The sequence below is a fragment of the Etheostoma spectabile genome, unplaced genomic scaffold (genome assembly GCF_008692095.1).
Source record: "Etheostoma spectabile isolate EspeVRDwgs_2016 unplaced genomic scaffold, UIUC_Espe_1.0 scaffold00009424, whole genome shotgun sequence".
Classification (NCBI taxonomy): domain Eukaryota; kingdom Metazoa; phylum Chordata; class Actinopteri; order Perciformes; family Percidae; genus Etheostoma; species Etheostoma spectabile.
The window spans coordinates 10,139-26,095 of record NW_022603699.1 but is presented as its reverse complement, the minus strand read 5'-3'; the positions used below and the strand labels follow the sequence as shown (position 1 = coordinate 26,095).

The 15,957-nt window shown below is 43.3% G+C and overlaps 1 protein-coding gene across 1 annotated transcript; it reads left to right on the top strand.

The window, feature by feature from the left end:
* The first annotated feature begins 2,476 nt into the window (after positions 1-2,476).
* On the top strand, positions 2,477-15,388 carry LOC116679121 (P2Y purinoceptor 14). The gene is made up of 4 exons (XM_032508823.1): positions 2,477-2,631; positions 5,001-5,163; positions 6,510-6,769; positions 14,515-15,388. Exons 1-4 carry the CDS (start codon positions 2,540-2,542, stop codon positions 15,224-15,226), a joined length of 1,227 nt encoding a protein of 408 aa, XP_032364714.1. The 5' UTR covers positions 2,477-2,539; the 3' UTR covers positions 15,227-15,388.
* The last annotated feature ends 569 nt before the right edge of the window (positions 15,389-15,957 follow it).

Sequence of the window (15,957 nt, the reverse complement as noted above, 5' to 3'; positions counted from 1 at the left end):
GAGAGGAAGAATGAAGGGAACAAGAGAGGGGAACAAAGAGGGACACAGGAGAGAAGAGGAGAGAGACAAGGAGAGGAACAATGAGAGGAGACAAGGAGAGGAGACAAAAAGCGGGGAAAGGAAAAGAGACGGGAGGGAACATCATAGGGAACAGGAGAGGAGACAAAGAGAGGAACAACAAAGGAGACAAAGAGAGGGGAAAAAGAGAGGACAAGAACGGGGGACAAGGAGAGGACAAGAGAGGGAACAAAACAGGAGGACAAGAGAGGGGATAAAAGAGGAGACAAGGAGAGGGGACAAGGAGAGGAGACAAGGAGAGGGTAACAAAGGAGAGGAGACAAGAGAGGGAACACACAGAGGAGACAAAGAGAGGCAGAGAGGAGACAGGGAGAGGAGACAAGAAGAGGGAACAAGGAGAGAGATAAGGAGAGGGACAAGGAGAGAGACAAGGATAGGGTAACAAAGGAGTGGAGACAAGGAGCGTAGGTAAGAAGAGGGAACAATAGAGGGGATAAAAAGAGGAGACAAGGAGAGGGGACAAGGAGTGGCAACAAGGAGAGGGGACAAGAGAGGACAAGAGGGGATAAAGAGGGACAAGGAGAGGGAACAATGAGAGGGGACGAGGAGAAGAGACAAGGAGAGGGAACAATGAGAGGAGACAAGGAGAGGAGACAAAAAGCGGGGAAAAGGAAAAGAGACCGGGAGGGAACATCATAGGGGACGAGGAGAGAAGACAAAGAGAGGGAACAACAAAGGAGACAAAGAGAGGGGACAAAGAGAGGACAAGAGAGGGGACAAGGAGAGGACAAGAGAGGGAACAACAGAGAGGACAAGAGAGGGGATAAAAGAGGAGACAAGGAGAGGGGACAAGGAGAGGAGACAAGGAGAGGGTAACAAAGGAGAGGAGACAAGGAGAGGGAACAACAGAGGAGACAAAGAGAGGCAAGAGAGGAGACAGGGAGAGGAGACAAGAAGAGGGAACAAGGAGAAGAGATAAGGAGAGGTGACAAGGAGAAGAGACAAGGATAGGGTAACAAAGGAGTGGAGACAAGGAGCGGAGGTAAGAAGAGGGAACAATAGAGGGGATAAAAAGAGGAGACAAGGAGAGTGGGCAACAGAGGAGACAAGGAGAGCGAACAACAGAGGAGACAAGGAAAGGAAACAAGAACAGGGAACAATAGAGGGAACAACAGAGGAGACAAGGAAAGGAAACAAGAAGAGGGAACAATAGAGGGGACAAAAAGAGGAGACAAGAGTGGGGACCAAAGGAGAGGAGACAATTGAGGGGACCAAAGGAGACAATTGAGGGACCAAAGGAGAGGAACACTCATCCTAAGCGGTCTGTCCTGTCGTGTGTAAATATCGGAGGATTAATAATAACAGTGAACGCACCTGTGTGTCCTTCACCTGTTCTTAAAGCTACGGCTGATAACTTCTATGAAATAAGTCAGGGATGTATCGTTACGTCCTTCTTTGAGTGACTCACTTTCATCCGATCGCTGATGTTTTATTAACCCTGACCAAGTACTTTTGTAGCCTGAACTGGAAGGGCGTGCACCCATGAGCACCCACGAGCACCCACAAACACCCACGAGCACCCACGAGCACCCACGTGAACCCACGAGCACCCACATGCACCCACGGAGGAAAACATGCAAAACACCTTCATGTCTTCACCAAATAAATCCAGATTCTGTTACGACGTTGTTTTGTCTCTCCACGCATCAAGCTCACTTCCAACACACTGTAAAAAACATCTCCTCACTATCTGCTAGCTGGTGTGTGTGTGTGTGTGTGTGTGTGTGTGTGTGTGTGTGTGTGTGTGTGTGTGTGTGTGCGCGCGTGCGTGTATTAGGTTTAACTACATTTGTGGGGACCAAAAACTGGGAATACAGTATATTATGGGGTCCTGACAGCTTTGTGGGAACAAAATGCTGGTCCCCACAACTTTAAAGGGCTGTTTGAGGAATGAGACTTGGTTTTAGGATTAGAGTTAGAGTTAGGTTATGGTTATGGTTAGGGTGAGGGTTAAGGTTAGGCATTTAGGTTTGATGGTTAAGGTTAGGGTAAGGGGCTAGGGAATGCATTATGTCAATGACTGGTCCCCACAAAGATAGTGAGACACACGTGTGTGTGCGTGTGTGTGTGTGTGTGTGTGTTCTAGATTTACATGTATGAAAAGTGCTGCTGCTCTCTTCCTCGTTGCAGTGGAAAGGTGGTGGTGGTGGGGGGGTGGGGGGCTGGGGGACGGTGGGGGACAGTGGGGCTTGGGGGACGTGGGGACGTGGGGACGTGGGGACGTGGGGATGTGAGGACGTGGGGATGTAGGGACGTGGGGATGTGGGGACGGGTGGAAAAAATAAGTGACAAAGTGACAAACATTGAAAAAAAGGGACATGACAACGTTACGGGCTACTCAATGTTATACACAGGAATGTTAGCTGTACTGTGTGTGTGTGTGTGTGTGTGTGTGTGTGTGTGTGTGTGTGTGTGTGTGTGTGTGTGTGTGTGTGTGTGTGTGTGTGTGTGTGTGTCTGATATGCAAATGAACTACAGCACAGCCACATCAGTGTTACTTCCTCTTGCTGTGCAGAAGGAAGTCAGATCACCATCAGAGACTCTAACAAACAGGTGAGCACAACAGGTTTATTTAATGTTTTATACTCAGGTTATTTACCTGAACAGGTAACTCTGTTCTTTAATGTCTTATACTCAGGTTATTTACCTTAACAGGTAACTCTGTTCTTTAATGTCTTATACTCAGGTTATTTACCTTAACAGGTAACTCTGTTCTTTAATGTCTTATACTCAGGTTATTTACCTTAACAGGTAACTCTGTTCTTTAATGTCTTATACTCAGGTTATTTACCTTAACAGGTAACGCTGTTCTTTAATGTCTTATACTCAGGTTATTTACCTTAACAGGTAACTCTGTTCTTTAATGTCTTATACTCAGGTTATTTACCTTAACAGGTAACTCTGTTCTTTAATGTCTTATACTCAGGTTATTTACCTTAACAGGTAACTCTGTTCTTTAATGTCTTATACTCAGGTTATTTACCTTAACAGGTAACTCTGTTCTTTAATGTCTTATACTCAGGTTATTTACCTTAACAGGTAACTCTGTTCTTTAATGTCTTATACTCAGGTTATTTAACACGTTTATTTTTATTTTTAAGCTGTGAAAGTTACAGACATACGAGTGGTTTTAAATGGACACGTTGCATGTTGTGGTTAATTGAATCTGTTGTTAGAACCGGAAGAAGTGGTTTATAAAATGTTCTCAAGAAAAAGTATTAACCCTCACAATGTCCTCATGTTGTCTTCATGTTGTCTTCATGTTGTCCTCATGTTGTCCTCATGTTGTCCTCATGTTGTATTCATGTTGCCCCCATGTTGTCCTCATGTTGTCCTCATGTTGTCTTCATGTTGTCCTCATGTTGTCTTCATGTTGTCCTCATGTTGTGTTCATGTTGTCCTCATGTTGTCTTCATGTTGTCCTCATGTTGTGTTTATGTTGTCCTCATGTTGTCTTCATGTTGTCCTCATGTTGTCCTCATGTTGTGTTCATGTTGCCCCCATGTTGTCCTCATGTTGTCCTCATGTTGTCTTCATGTTGTCCTCATGTTGTCTTCATGTTGTCCTCATGTTGTGTTCATGTTGTCCTCATGTTGTCTTCATGTTGTCCTCATGTTGTGTTTATGTTGTCCTCATGTTGTCTTCATGTTGTCCTCATGTTGTCCTCATGTTGTGTTCATGTTGCCCCCATGTTGTGTTCATGTTGTCCTCATGTTGTCTTCATGTTGTCCTCATGTTGTGTTTATGTTGTCCTCATGTTGTCTTCATGTTGTCTTCATGTTGTCCTCATGTTGTGTTCATGTTGCCCCCATGTTGTCCTCATGTTGTCTTCATGTTGTCCTCATGTTGTCTTCATGTTGTCCTCATGTTGTCCTCATGTTGTGTTCATGTTGCCCCCATGTTGTGTTCATGTTGTCCTCATGTTGTCTTCATGTTGTCCTCATGTTGTGTTTATGTTGTCCTCATGTTGTCTTCATGTTGTCCTCATGTTGTCCTCATGTTGTGTTCATGTTGCCCCCATGTTGTCCTCATGTTGTCCTCATGTTGTCCTCATGTTGTCTTCATGTTGTCCTCATGTTGTCTTCATGTTGTCCTCATGTTGTCCTCATGTTGTTCTCATGTTGTCCTCATGTTGTTCTCATGTTGTCTTCATGTTGTCCTCATGTTGTCTTCATGTTGCCCTCATGTTGTCTTCATGTTGTGTTCATGTTGCCCCCATGTTGTCCTCATGTTGTCCTCATGTTGCCTTCATGTTGCCCTCATGTTGTCCTCATGTTATCCTCATGTTGCCCTCATGTTGTCCTCTTGTTGTCCTCATGTTGTCCTCATGTTGCCTTCATGTTGCCCTCATGTTGTCCTCATGTTGTCCTCATGTTGTCCTCATGTTGTCCTCACGTTGTCTTCATGTTGCCGTCATGTTGTCCTCATGTTGTCTTCATGTTGTCCTCATGTTGTCTTCATGTTGTCCTCATGTTGTCTTCATGTTGCCGTCATGTTGTCCTCATGTTGTCCTCATGTTGCCCTCATATTGTCTTCATGTTGCCTTCACGTTGCCCTCATGTTGTCCTCATGTTGTCCTCATGTTGTCCTCATGTTGTCCTCATGTTGTCTTCATGTTGCCTTCATGTTGTCCTCATGTTGTCCTCATGTTGTCCTCATGTTGCCTTTATGTCGTCCCCATGTTGTCCTCACACACACAAAGACAGACAGACAGACACACACACACACAGAAAGACAGAAACACACACAGAAAGACACAGACAGACAGACATGTCCACCTGAGTGTATTTAGGGGTTAAGGTTTTGTCTGCTGTTGCCGTGGTGATCTGTCACTTCCCTTTCAGCGTGACGCAGTTCCCTACAACACACACCTGATGTTTCAGCCATTGTCTCACACACATTCTTCATTTTGATCCAACTAGAACCTCCCGCACCATGGCCGAGCGTGGCGGAGCGGCGGTGACTCCGATCTCCAACCGGTCCTCGGTGTCCACCTGGACCAACGCCAGCGCCTCGTCTCACTGCGATCAGCTGGTCCATTCAGCAAACGCCGTCTTCCTGGTGGTCTACACGCTGGTGTTCCTGGTGAGTCTCAGGCTCCGTCTCAGGAGTCAATGGGAGTCAATGGGAATTAATGGGAATTAATGGGAGTCAATGGGAGTCAATTGGAATCAATGGGAGTCAATTGGAGTCAATGGGGATCAATGGGAGTCAATGGGAGTCAATGGGAGTCAATGGGAATCAATGGGAATCAATGGGTGTCAATGGGGATCAATAGGAGTCAATGGGAGTCAATGGGAGTCAATGGGAGTCATTGGGAGTCAATGGGAGTCAATGGGAATCAATGGGAGTCAATGGGAATCAATGGGAGTCAATGGGAGTCATTGGGGATCAATGGGAGTCAATGGGAATCATTGGGGATCAATGGGAGTCAATGGGAATCAATGGGAGTCAATGGGAGTCAATGGGAATCAATGGGAGTCAATGGGAGTCAATGGGAGTCAATGGGGATCAATGGGAGTCAATGGGAATCAATGGGAGTCAATGGGAGTCAATGGGAATCAATGGGAGTCAATGGGAGTCAATGGGAATCAATGGGAGTCAATGGGAATCAATGGGAGTCAATGGGAGGTCAATGGGGATCAATGGGAATCAATGGGAGTCAATGGGAGTCAATGGGAATCAATGGGAATGTCTGAACCCTTGTGTTGTCTTCATGTCAAAAATTATAAAAAAAAACTTTTGTTGACGCTTTTTAAAATACGTTTTTTTTTACATTTTTGTCCCTTTTTTCAACGTTTGTCACTTTTTTTGATGTTCAACGCTACGTAACACTAACTTATTAACTTTAGTTTTACAGTTATTTTTGGAATTTATGGTCAATAAACCTCATTTATAGGAAATTATACCTAATGTTTGAGTTAGAAAAGCAGAAATTAGGAATTATTGAGACTAAAATTAAAGGAATGGATGTTGATGATAATCACAGACTGGAATATGTCAACTTTTACTCAATACTATTTCAACAACACTTCACTTTGTTTTACAATGATATAAAATAGAATAATAATGACAAATGTTTTTGTCTGTTTGTTTCAAAATTTGTAGTCAATTTTTCCTCTCCCTCCATCCTCCCGCCCTCCCCTGCAGGTTGGTTTGATCCTGAATGGTTTACGCCCCCCTCCCTCTCTCCCCTTCAGGTTGGTTTGCTCCTGAATGGTTAACGTCCCCCCTCTCCCCCCTGCAGGTTGGTTTGCTCCTGAATGGTTAACGTCCCCCTCTCTCCCCTGCAGGTTGGTTTGCTCCTGAATGGTTAACGTCCCCCTCTCTCCCCTGCAGGTTGGTTTGCTCCTGAATGGTTAACGTCCCCCTCTCTCCCCTGCAGGTTGGTTTGCTCCTGAATGGTTAACGTCCCCCTCTCTCCCCTGCAGGTTGGTTTGCTCCTGAATGGTTTCACCCTGAAGGTGTATTTCTGCCGGGCCCAGCTGCAGGTCTCGAGCAGCGTGACGGTGTACCTGAAGAACCTGGCTGCAGCGGACTTCTTCATCAGCCTGTGCCTGCCGCTCCGCATCACCAACTACGCCAGCAGCTCCGTCCACGTCCGCCGGGTCTACTGCACCTTCGGGGCCTCCGCCTTCTACCTCAACATGTACGCCAGCATCCTGTTCATGGGCTACGTCGCAGCCAACAGGTAGGACTGCACCGGGGTGTTCAGGTGGAGCAGGTCTAGACCGCTCTATAAGTTACAGGTAGAGCAGGTCTAGACCGCTCTATAAGTTACAGATAGAGCAGGTCTAGACCGCTCTATAATTTACAGGTAGAGCAGGTCTAGACCGCTCTATAATTTACAGGTAGAGCAGGTCTAGACCGCTCTAAAATTTACAGGTAGAGCAGGTCTAGACCGCTCTATAATTTACAGATAGAGCAGGTCTAGACCGCTCTATAATTTACAGGTAGAGCAGGTCTAGACCGCTCTATAATTTACAGATAGAGCAGGTCTAGACGGCTCTATAATTTACAGGTAGAGCAGGTCTAGACCGCTCTATAATTTACAGATGGAGCTGGTCTAGACCACTCTATGATTTACAGATGGAGCAGGTCTAGACCACTCTATGATTTACAAAGACCCAACAGTTCTAGTAAATCCCCAAAGAGCATTTAGTACGAGGGGTGAGGAAAAACTCCTTTTAGTAAGAAACCCGGGACAGACCCCGGCTCTTGGTAGGCGGAGTCTGACGGTGCCGGGTGGGGGTGTCATGCACAGTAGTGACCGAAATTCTTATACAGATGTCCATAAAAACTCAGAAAAAAGCAACAAACACAATGAAAGTGAGAGAAAAACGTCCAAAAAGCAGTAAAAAACAATAGAAATGAGAGAAAAACGTCAAAAATAGCAACAAAAACAATAGAAATGAGAGAAAAATGTCAAAAATAGCAACAAAAACAATAGAAATGAGAGAAAAACGTCAAAAATAGCAACAAAAACAATAGAAATGAGAGAAAAATGTCAAAAATAGCAACAAAAACAATAGAAATGAGAGAAAAATGTCAAAAATAGCAACAAAAACAATAGAAATGAGAGAAAAACTTCAAAAATAGCAACAAAAACGTCAGAAGAAGCTGAACTGCTCCTGTAAAGCTGACTCACGCCAGCGTGTCAGTGCATGACTCTGTGGTTTAGCATGGAAGTCTTTAGGGGGGTGGTTGACGTCACTCTGATTCAAACCAAAAGTGTCAGATTTCGGAGAAAACTCAAAGTGGTGCAGCATCTGTGCATCAGGTCTTGTTATTTATCTATTACTCATCTAGGTCGCGGCACCTAGATGAGTAATAGATAAATAACAAGATCTCCATTTATTTATTATAACTATTATAATAAGACTTTTAATAACAGAAGGCCTAAAAATCGGTCAACAAATGTCTTCATCGTTCTGAAACCAGAACACAACGTATGTTGAGGATGACTCGTCCACCTAAAGAGAGACAGAAACTGTCTGATGTCCCTGTTTCTATAAGTCCTGTAACATAGGTAGAAACTGTCTCTTCCTGTTTCTATAGTCCTATAACATAGGTAGAAACTGTCTCTTCCTGTTTCTATAGTCCTATAACATAGGTAGAGACTGTCTCTTCCTGTTTCTATAGTCCTATAACATAGGTAGAAACTGTCTCTTCCTGTTTCTATAGTCCTATAACATAGGTAGAAACTGTCTCTTACTGTTTCTATAGTCCTATAACATAGGTAGAAACTGTCTCTTCCTGTTTCTATAAGTCCTATAACATAGGTAGAGACTCTCTGGTGTCCCTGTTTCTATAAGTCCTGTAACATAGGTAGAAACTGTCTGGTGTCCCTGTTTCTATAAGTCCTGTAACATAGGTAGAAACTGTCTCTTCCTGTTTCTATAAGTCCTGTAACATAGGTAGAAACTGTCTGATGTCCCTGTTTCTATAAGTCCTGTAACATAGGTAGAAACTGTCTCTTCCTGTTTCTATAAGTCCTATAACATAGGTAGAAACTGTCTGATGTCTCTGTTTCTATAAGTCCTATAACATAGGTAGAGACTCTCTGGTGTACCTGTTTCTATAAGTCCAATAACATAGGTAGAAACTGTCTGATGTCCCTGTTTCTATAAGTCCTGTAACATAGGTAGAAACTGTCTGGTGTCCATGTTTCTATAAGTCCTATAACATAGGTAGAAACTGTCTGGTGTTCCTGTTTCTATAAGTCCTATAACATAGGTAGAAACTGTCTCTTCCTGTTTCTATAAGTCCTATAACATAGGTAGAAACTGTCTCTTCCTGTTTCTATAAGTCCTATAACATAGGTAGAAACTGTCTGATGTCCCTGTTTCTATAAGTCCTGTAACATAGGTAGAAACTGTCTCTTCCTGTTTCTATAAGTCCTATAACATAGGTAGAAACTGTCTGATGTCCCTGTTTCTATAAGTCCTATAACATAGGTAGAAACTGTCTCTTCCTGTTTCTATAAGTCCTATAACATAGGTAGAGACTCTCTGGTGTCCCTGTTTCTATAAGTCCTGTAACATAGGTAGAAACTGTCTGGTGTCCCTGTTTCTATAAGTCCTGTAACATAGGTAGAAACTGTCTCTTCCTGTTTCTATAAGTCCTATAACATAGGTAGAAACTGTCTGATGTCCCTGTTTCTATAAGTCCTGTAACATAGGTAGAAACTGTCTCTTCCTGTTTCTATAAGTCCTATAACATAGGTAGAAACTGTCTGATGTCTCTGTTTCTATAAGTCCTATAACATAGGTAGAGACTCTCTGGTGTACCTGTTTCTATAAGTCCAATAACATAGGTAGAAACTGTCTGATTTCCCTGTTTCTATAAGTCCTACAACACAGGTAGAAACTGTCTCTTACTGTTTCTATAAGTCCTATAACATAGGTAGAAACTGTCTGGTGTCCCTGTTTCTTTAAGTCCTATAACATAGGTAGAAACTGTCTGGTGTTCCTGTTTCTATAAGTCCTATAACATAGGTAGAAACTGTCTCTTCCTGTTTCTATAAGTCCTATAACATAGGTAGAAACTGTCTCTTCCTGTTTCTATAAGTCCTATAACATAGGTAGAAACTGTCTGGTGTCCCTGTTTCTATAAGTCCTATAACATAGGTAGAAACTGTCTGGTGTCCCTGTTTCTATAAGTCCTGTAACATAGGTAGAAACTGTCTGGTGTCCCTGTTTCTATAAGTCCTATGACATAGGTAGAAACTGTCTCTTCCTGTTTCTATAAGTCCTATAACATAGGTAGAAACTGTCTCTCTTCTGTTTCTATAAGTCCTATAACATAGGTAGAAACTGTCTGGTGTCCCTGTTTCTATAAGTCCTATAACATAGGTAGAAACTGTCTGGTGTCCCTGTTTCTATAAGTCCTATAACATAGGTAGAAACTGTCTGGTGTTCCTGTTTCTATAAGTCCTGTAACATAGGTAGGAACTGTCTGGTGTCCCTGTTTCTATAAGTCCTGTAACATAGGTAGAAACTGTCTGGTGTCCCTGTTTCTATAAGTCCTATAACATAGGTAGAAACTGTCTGGTGTCCCTGTTTCTATAAGTCCTATAACACAGGTAGAAACTGTCTGATGTCTCTGTTTCTATAAGTCCTATAACATAGGTAGAAACTGTCTCTTCCTGTTTCTATAAGTCCTATAACATAGGTAGAAACTGTCTGGTGTCCCTGTTTCTAAAAGTCCTATAACACAGGTAGAAACGGTCTGATGTCTCTGTTTCTATAAGTCCTATAACATAGGTAGAAACTGTCTCTTCCTGTTTCTATAAGTCCTATAACATAGGTAGAAACTGTCTGGTGTCCCTGTTTCTAAAAGTCCAATAACATAGGTAGAAACTGTCTGATGTCCCTGTTTCTATAAGTCCTACAACACAGGTAGAAACTGTCTCTTACTGTTTCTATAAGTCCTATAACATAGGTAGAAACTGTCTGGTGTCCCTGTTTCTTTAAGTCCTATAACATAGGTAGAAACTGTCTGGTGTTCCTGTTTCTATAAGTCCTATAACATAGGTAGAAACTGTCTCTTCCTGTTTCTATAAGTCCTATAACATAGGTAGAAACTGTCTCTTCCTGTTTCTATAAGTCCTATAACATAGGTAGAAACTGTCTGATGTCCCTGTTTCTATAAGTCCTGTAACATAGGTAGAAACTGTCTCTTCCTGTTTCTATAAGTCCTATAACATAGGTAGAAACTGTCTGATGTCCCTGTTTCTATAAGTCCTATAACATAGGTAGAAACTGTCTCTTCCTGTTTCTATAAGTCCTATAACATAGGTAGAGACTCTCTGGTGTCCCTGTTTCTATAAGTCCTGTAACATAGGTAGAAACTGTCTGGTGTCCCTGTTTCTATAAGTCCTGTAACATAGGTAGAAACTGTCTCTTCCTGTTTCTATAAGTCCTATAACATAGGTAGAAACTGTCTGATGTCCCTGTTTCTATAAGTCCTGTAACATAGGTAGAAACTGTCTCTTCCTGTTTCTATAAGTCCTATAACATAGGTAGAAACTGTCTGATGTCTCTGTTTCTATAAGTCCTATAACATAGGTAGAGACTCTCTGGTGTACCTGTTTCTATAAGTCCAATAACATAGGTAGAAACTGTCTGATTTCCCTGTTTCTATAAGTCCTACAACACAGGTAGAAACTGTCTCTTACTGTTTCTATAAGTCCTATAACATAGGTAAAAACTGTCTGGTGTCCCTGTTTCTTTAAGTCCTATAACATAGGTAGAAACTGTCTGGTGTTCCTGTTTCTATAAGTCCTATAACATAGGTAGAAACTGTCTCTTCCTGTTTCTATAAGTCCTATAACATAGGTAGAAACTGTCTCTTCCTGTTTCTATAAGTCCTATAACATAGGTAGAAACTGTCTGGTGTCCCTGTTTCTATAAGTCCTATAACATAGGTAGAAACTGTCTGGTGTCCCTGTTTCTATAAGTCCTATAACATAGGTAGAAACTGTCTGGTGTTCCTGTTTCTATAAGTCCTGTAACATAGGTAGGAACTGTCTGGTGTCCCTGTTTCTATAAGTCCTGTAACATAGGTAGAAACTGTCTGGTGTCCATGTTTCTATAAGTCCTATAACATAGGTAGAAACTGTCTGGTGTCCCTGTTTCTATAAGTCCTATAACATAGGTAGAAACTGTCTCTTCCTGTTTCTATAAGTCCTATAACATAGGTAGAAACTGTCTCTTCCTGTTTCTATAAGTCCTATAACATAGGTAGAAACTGTCTGGTGTCCCTGTTTCTATAAGTCCTATAACATAGGTAGAAACTGTCTGGTGTCCCTGTTTCTATAAGTCCTATAACATAGGTAGAAACTGTCTGGTGTTCCTGTTTCTATAAGTCCTGTAACATAGGTAGGAACTGTCTGGTGTCCCTGTTTCTATAAGTCCTGTAACATAGGTAGAAACTGTCTGGTGTCCCTGTTTCTATAAGTCCTATAACATAGGTAGAAACTGTCTGGTGTCCCTGTTTCTATAAGTCCTGTAACATAGGTAGAAACTGTCTGGTGTCCCTGTTTCTATAAGTCCTATAACACAGGTAGAAACTGTCTGATGTCTCTGTTTCTATAAGTCCTATAACATAGGTAGAAACTGTCTCTTCCTGTTTCTATAAGTCCTATAACATAGGTAGAAACTGTCTGGTGTCCCTGTTTCTAAAAGTCTACGCACTTGTTTGTAGCCTTTTTGTTTCCTTTTTGTCATTTTTTTGTTGCATTTCCGTCCTCGTCCTCTGTCTCTGTGTCTAACCTCCGTCCCCGTCCTCTGTCTCTGTGTCGGCGCTCTAACCTCCGTCCCTGTCCTCTGTCTCTGTGTCTAACCTCCGTCCCCGTCCTCTGTCTCTGTGTCGGCGCTCTAACCTCCGTCCCCGTCCTCTGTCTCTGTGTCTAACCTCCGTCCCCGTCCACTGTCTCTGTGTCTAACCTCCGTCCTCTGTCTCTGTGTCTAACCTCCGTCCCCGTCCTCTGTCTCTGTGTCTAACCTCCGTCCCCGTCCTCTGTCTCTGTCTTGGCGCTCTAACCTGCGGCTGATTTCTGAGGACTCTGGTTACCTGGTCCTCAGGTCTCTGCAGGGTAAATCCAGACCACTAGCTAGACTATCTGTCCAATCTGAGGACTATGGTTACCTGGTCCTCAGGTCTCTGCAGGGTAAATCCAGACCACTAGCTAGACTATCTGTCCAATCAGAGTCTCTGTTGACGACTAAAACTACGTCTGAACTTCATGTTCCACCAAAACCACTTCCTTCCTGAGACTATTTAGCAGCGTGGCTCCGTCCGGCGCTTAGCCCCGCCCACAACGATCATGATTGGTTTAAAGAAATGCCGATAAACCAGAGCACGTTGTTCTCCCATCCAGGATGCTGTGTGGACCAGCCAGACCTTCCTCCGCAGCGCTGTGGAGGACGGTCTGGCTGGTCCACACTCTGGCTCCACATACAGCAGAGTGTGCAGATTACACAAGTCTGATAAACTACTCCAGAACATGACATTTGGTTACAGAGCTATTGTCCTTCTAACTCATTGTCTTTCTAACTTCCCCCTGAAGTAGATTTCATATATACATAAAAACAGCTTCTATATTTGACTTTATGGCTCAAACCCAAACTGAAAAAGAAACTGACATCTATTGACTCTCGTCCTTCCAGGTCTCTGAAGATCATCCACCCGTCATCTTGCATTTTGCATTTTTTTAATTATCTCTATTTATATTTTTCCATTCCAAGTGCATAGAATAGAATAGAATAGAAAGCCTTTATTGTCATTATACACAGGACCTGTACAATGAGACTGAAGCTAAACCTTTTCAGAGTTGACACTAAATATAATAAATATAAGACATAAGAATATAAAATATCAAAATATGAAGTAGGTAGTGCAGAGAAAGAAAGAGAGGACCTGGTGCACAGTCTGAGAGCAACTATATCTATATATATATATCTATCTATCTATATATATATATATATATAGATAGATAGATATATGTATATGTGTATTACATTATGTATACTATGGTTACTTACTGCTGCTTTATTATTTAATTACATAATATTCTATTTACTTTCACCTCACTTATTCACTTACACTGCAATATTTTGTGCTACGGGCACTTCACTTTAATTAACATTATCTTTTATTATAAAGCCACTTCACATTCATCCAGTACGTGTTGCACGTTTCCTGTTGTTTGTTGGTTTGTTGATGTTTTTTTATTGTAGAAATCTGCTGCTGCAACAAGTGAATTTCCCCATTGTGGGATGAACAAAGTTTAATCTAATCTAATGTAATAAAAATATTATATCTATATTTTTGACTTTGTGGCTATGAACGGAAACACAAACTCTTTCCTGGTGTTTTTGCGAGCATGTCCCTGACAGGATGTGGTGAACAGGTGTCACGGCGTTAGCTGCTCAGTTAGGCGGCTACAGCCGAGTTGAATTCATTTTAAAAAATAGTTTCCATACGTTGTTTTATAAAACATACTGGGACTTTTTTTAATTATAACTTTGGATGCTAGAGTGCAGGGAAGCTCAACTGTTGCTTTCTTTTCCACCTTGTCATCACTTTTTCCTACAGTTTTGTCAGTTTTTCAATGTGTTTGGTGCTTTGTTTTTAATGTTTTGTCAAAAGTATTTTGCTATTTTTAATGTTGACATTTCAAACGACTCATTCGTTGACAAAAACACAACCCAAAATATAACTGAAAACCAAAAATTACTATCACTTTTTCCCACGTTTTTGTCAGTTTTTTAATGTTTTGGGTGCTTTTTTATATATATTTTCAATGTTTCCACAGCTCATTTGTTGAAAAAAACAACTGAAAACTTGTGAAAACCCAGGACAACATGAGGGTCAAAATGCAGAACCCAAGAAGCTGACTTTGTCTCTGTGACCCTCCTCTCGCCCCTGCAGGTATCTGAAGATCCTCCACCCGTTGGGGACTCACGTCCTGCAGACGGCGCGCGCCGCCCACATCGTCTCCGCGGCGACCTGGCTCGTCCTGGTGGCCACGATGAGCGCGTACGTCCTCCTGTCCCTCCTCACCCGGGAGCCGTCCCCGCCCGCCGTCTCCAGCGCCGTGGACTGCGACGTCCTCCACAGCCCGCAGCTCGCCGTCTTCTACAAGGCGGTGCACGTGGGCTCGGCCGCCGTCTTCCTGCTCGTCCTGGTCTCGCTCGTCTTCTTCTACTGCAGCACGTCGCGCCGCCTGTCGCAGGCGCAGACGCGGCAGCCGGCGTCCTCCGGCTGCACCATGCTGGCCCGGTCCCGGCGCAACATGCGGGTGCTGGTCGGCGTGTTCTGCGTGTGCTTCGTGCCGTACCACCTGGTGCGCCTGCCCTACGCCTTCCTGCGGCAGCGGTGCGCGTGGCGCCAGGCCCTCTACTACCTGAAGGAGCTCACCATCACGGTGTCGGTGCTCAACGTGTGCCTGGACCCGCTGGTCTACTTCATCTTCTGCAGGGCCTTCCGGGCCCAGCTGGGCCTGCGCCGGCGGTCCAGCACCACGCAGGCGCCGACGCTGGCCGAGAGGAGGAGCAGCGACGGGCGCGCCGGCACCGTCAGGTTCAACAGGAAGACGTCGCTCCCCCCCACCTCCGCCGCCGAGCAGACCGGCGTGCTGTAGCGCCAGGACGCCGACGTCTGGACTCAAAATCAATCAGTCAGAATGAATTTATATAATGTAATTATATATGATTTAATTTACAGATAGAGCAGGTCTAGACCGCTCTATAATCTACAGGTAGAGCAGGTCTAGACCGCTCTATAATCTACAGGTAGAGCAGGTCTAGACCGCTCTATAATTTACAGATAGAGCAGGTCTAGACCTACTCTATAATTTACAGATAGAGCAGGTCTAGACCTACTCTATAATTTACAGATAGAGCAGGTCTAGACCTACTCTATAATTTACAGATAGAGCAGGTCTAGACCGCTCTATAATTTACAGATAGAGCAGGTCTAGACCGCTCTATAATTTACAGATAGAGCAGGTCTAGACCTCTCTATAATCTACAGATAGAGCAGGTCTAGACCTCTCTATAATTTACAGATAGATCAGGTCTAGACCGCTCTATAATTTACAGATAGAGCAGGTCTAGACCGCTCTATAATTTACAGATAGAGCAGGTCTAGACCGCTCTATAATTTACAGATAGAGCAGGTCTAGACCTCTCTATAATTTACAGATAGAGCAGGTCTAGACCACCAAGATAGGTTTGGAGTTCAGGGTGAATAGGGGGGGGGGGGGTTATGTGCATTAAAAACCCACAAAAAGTTCAGAAGGCTCAAAAAAAGTCGATAAACGTTGAAAAAGTGACAAAATCATCGGGCGAAAGACACAAAAGGGTCGAAAAA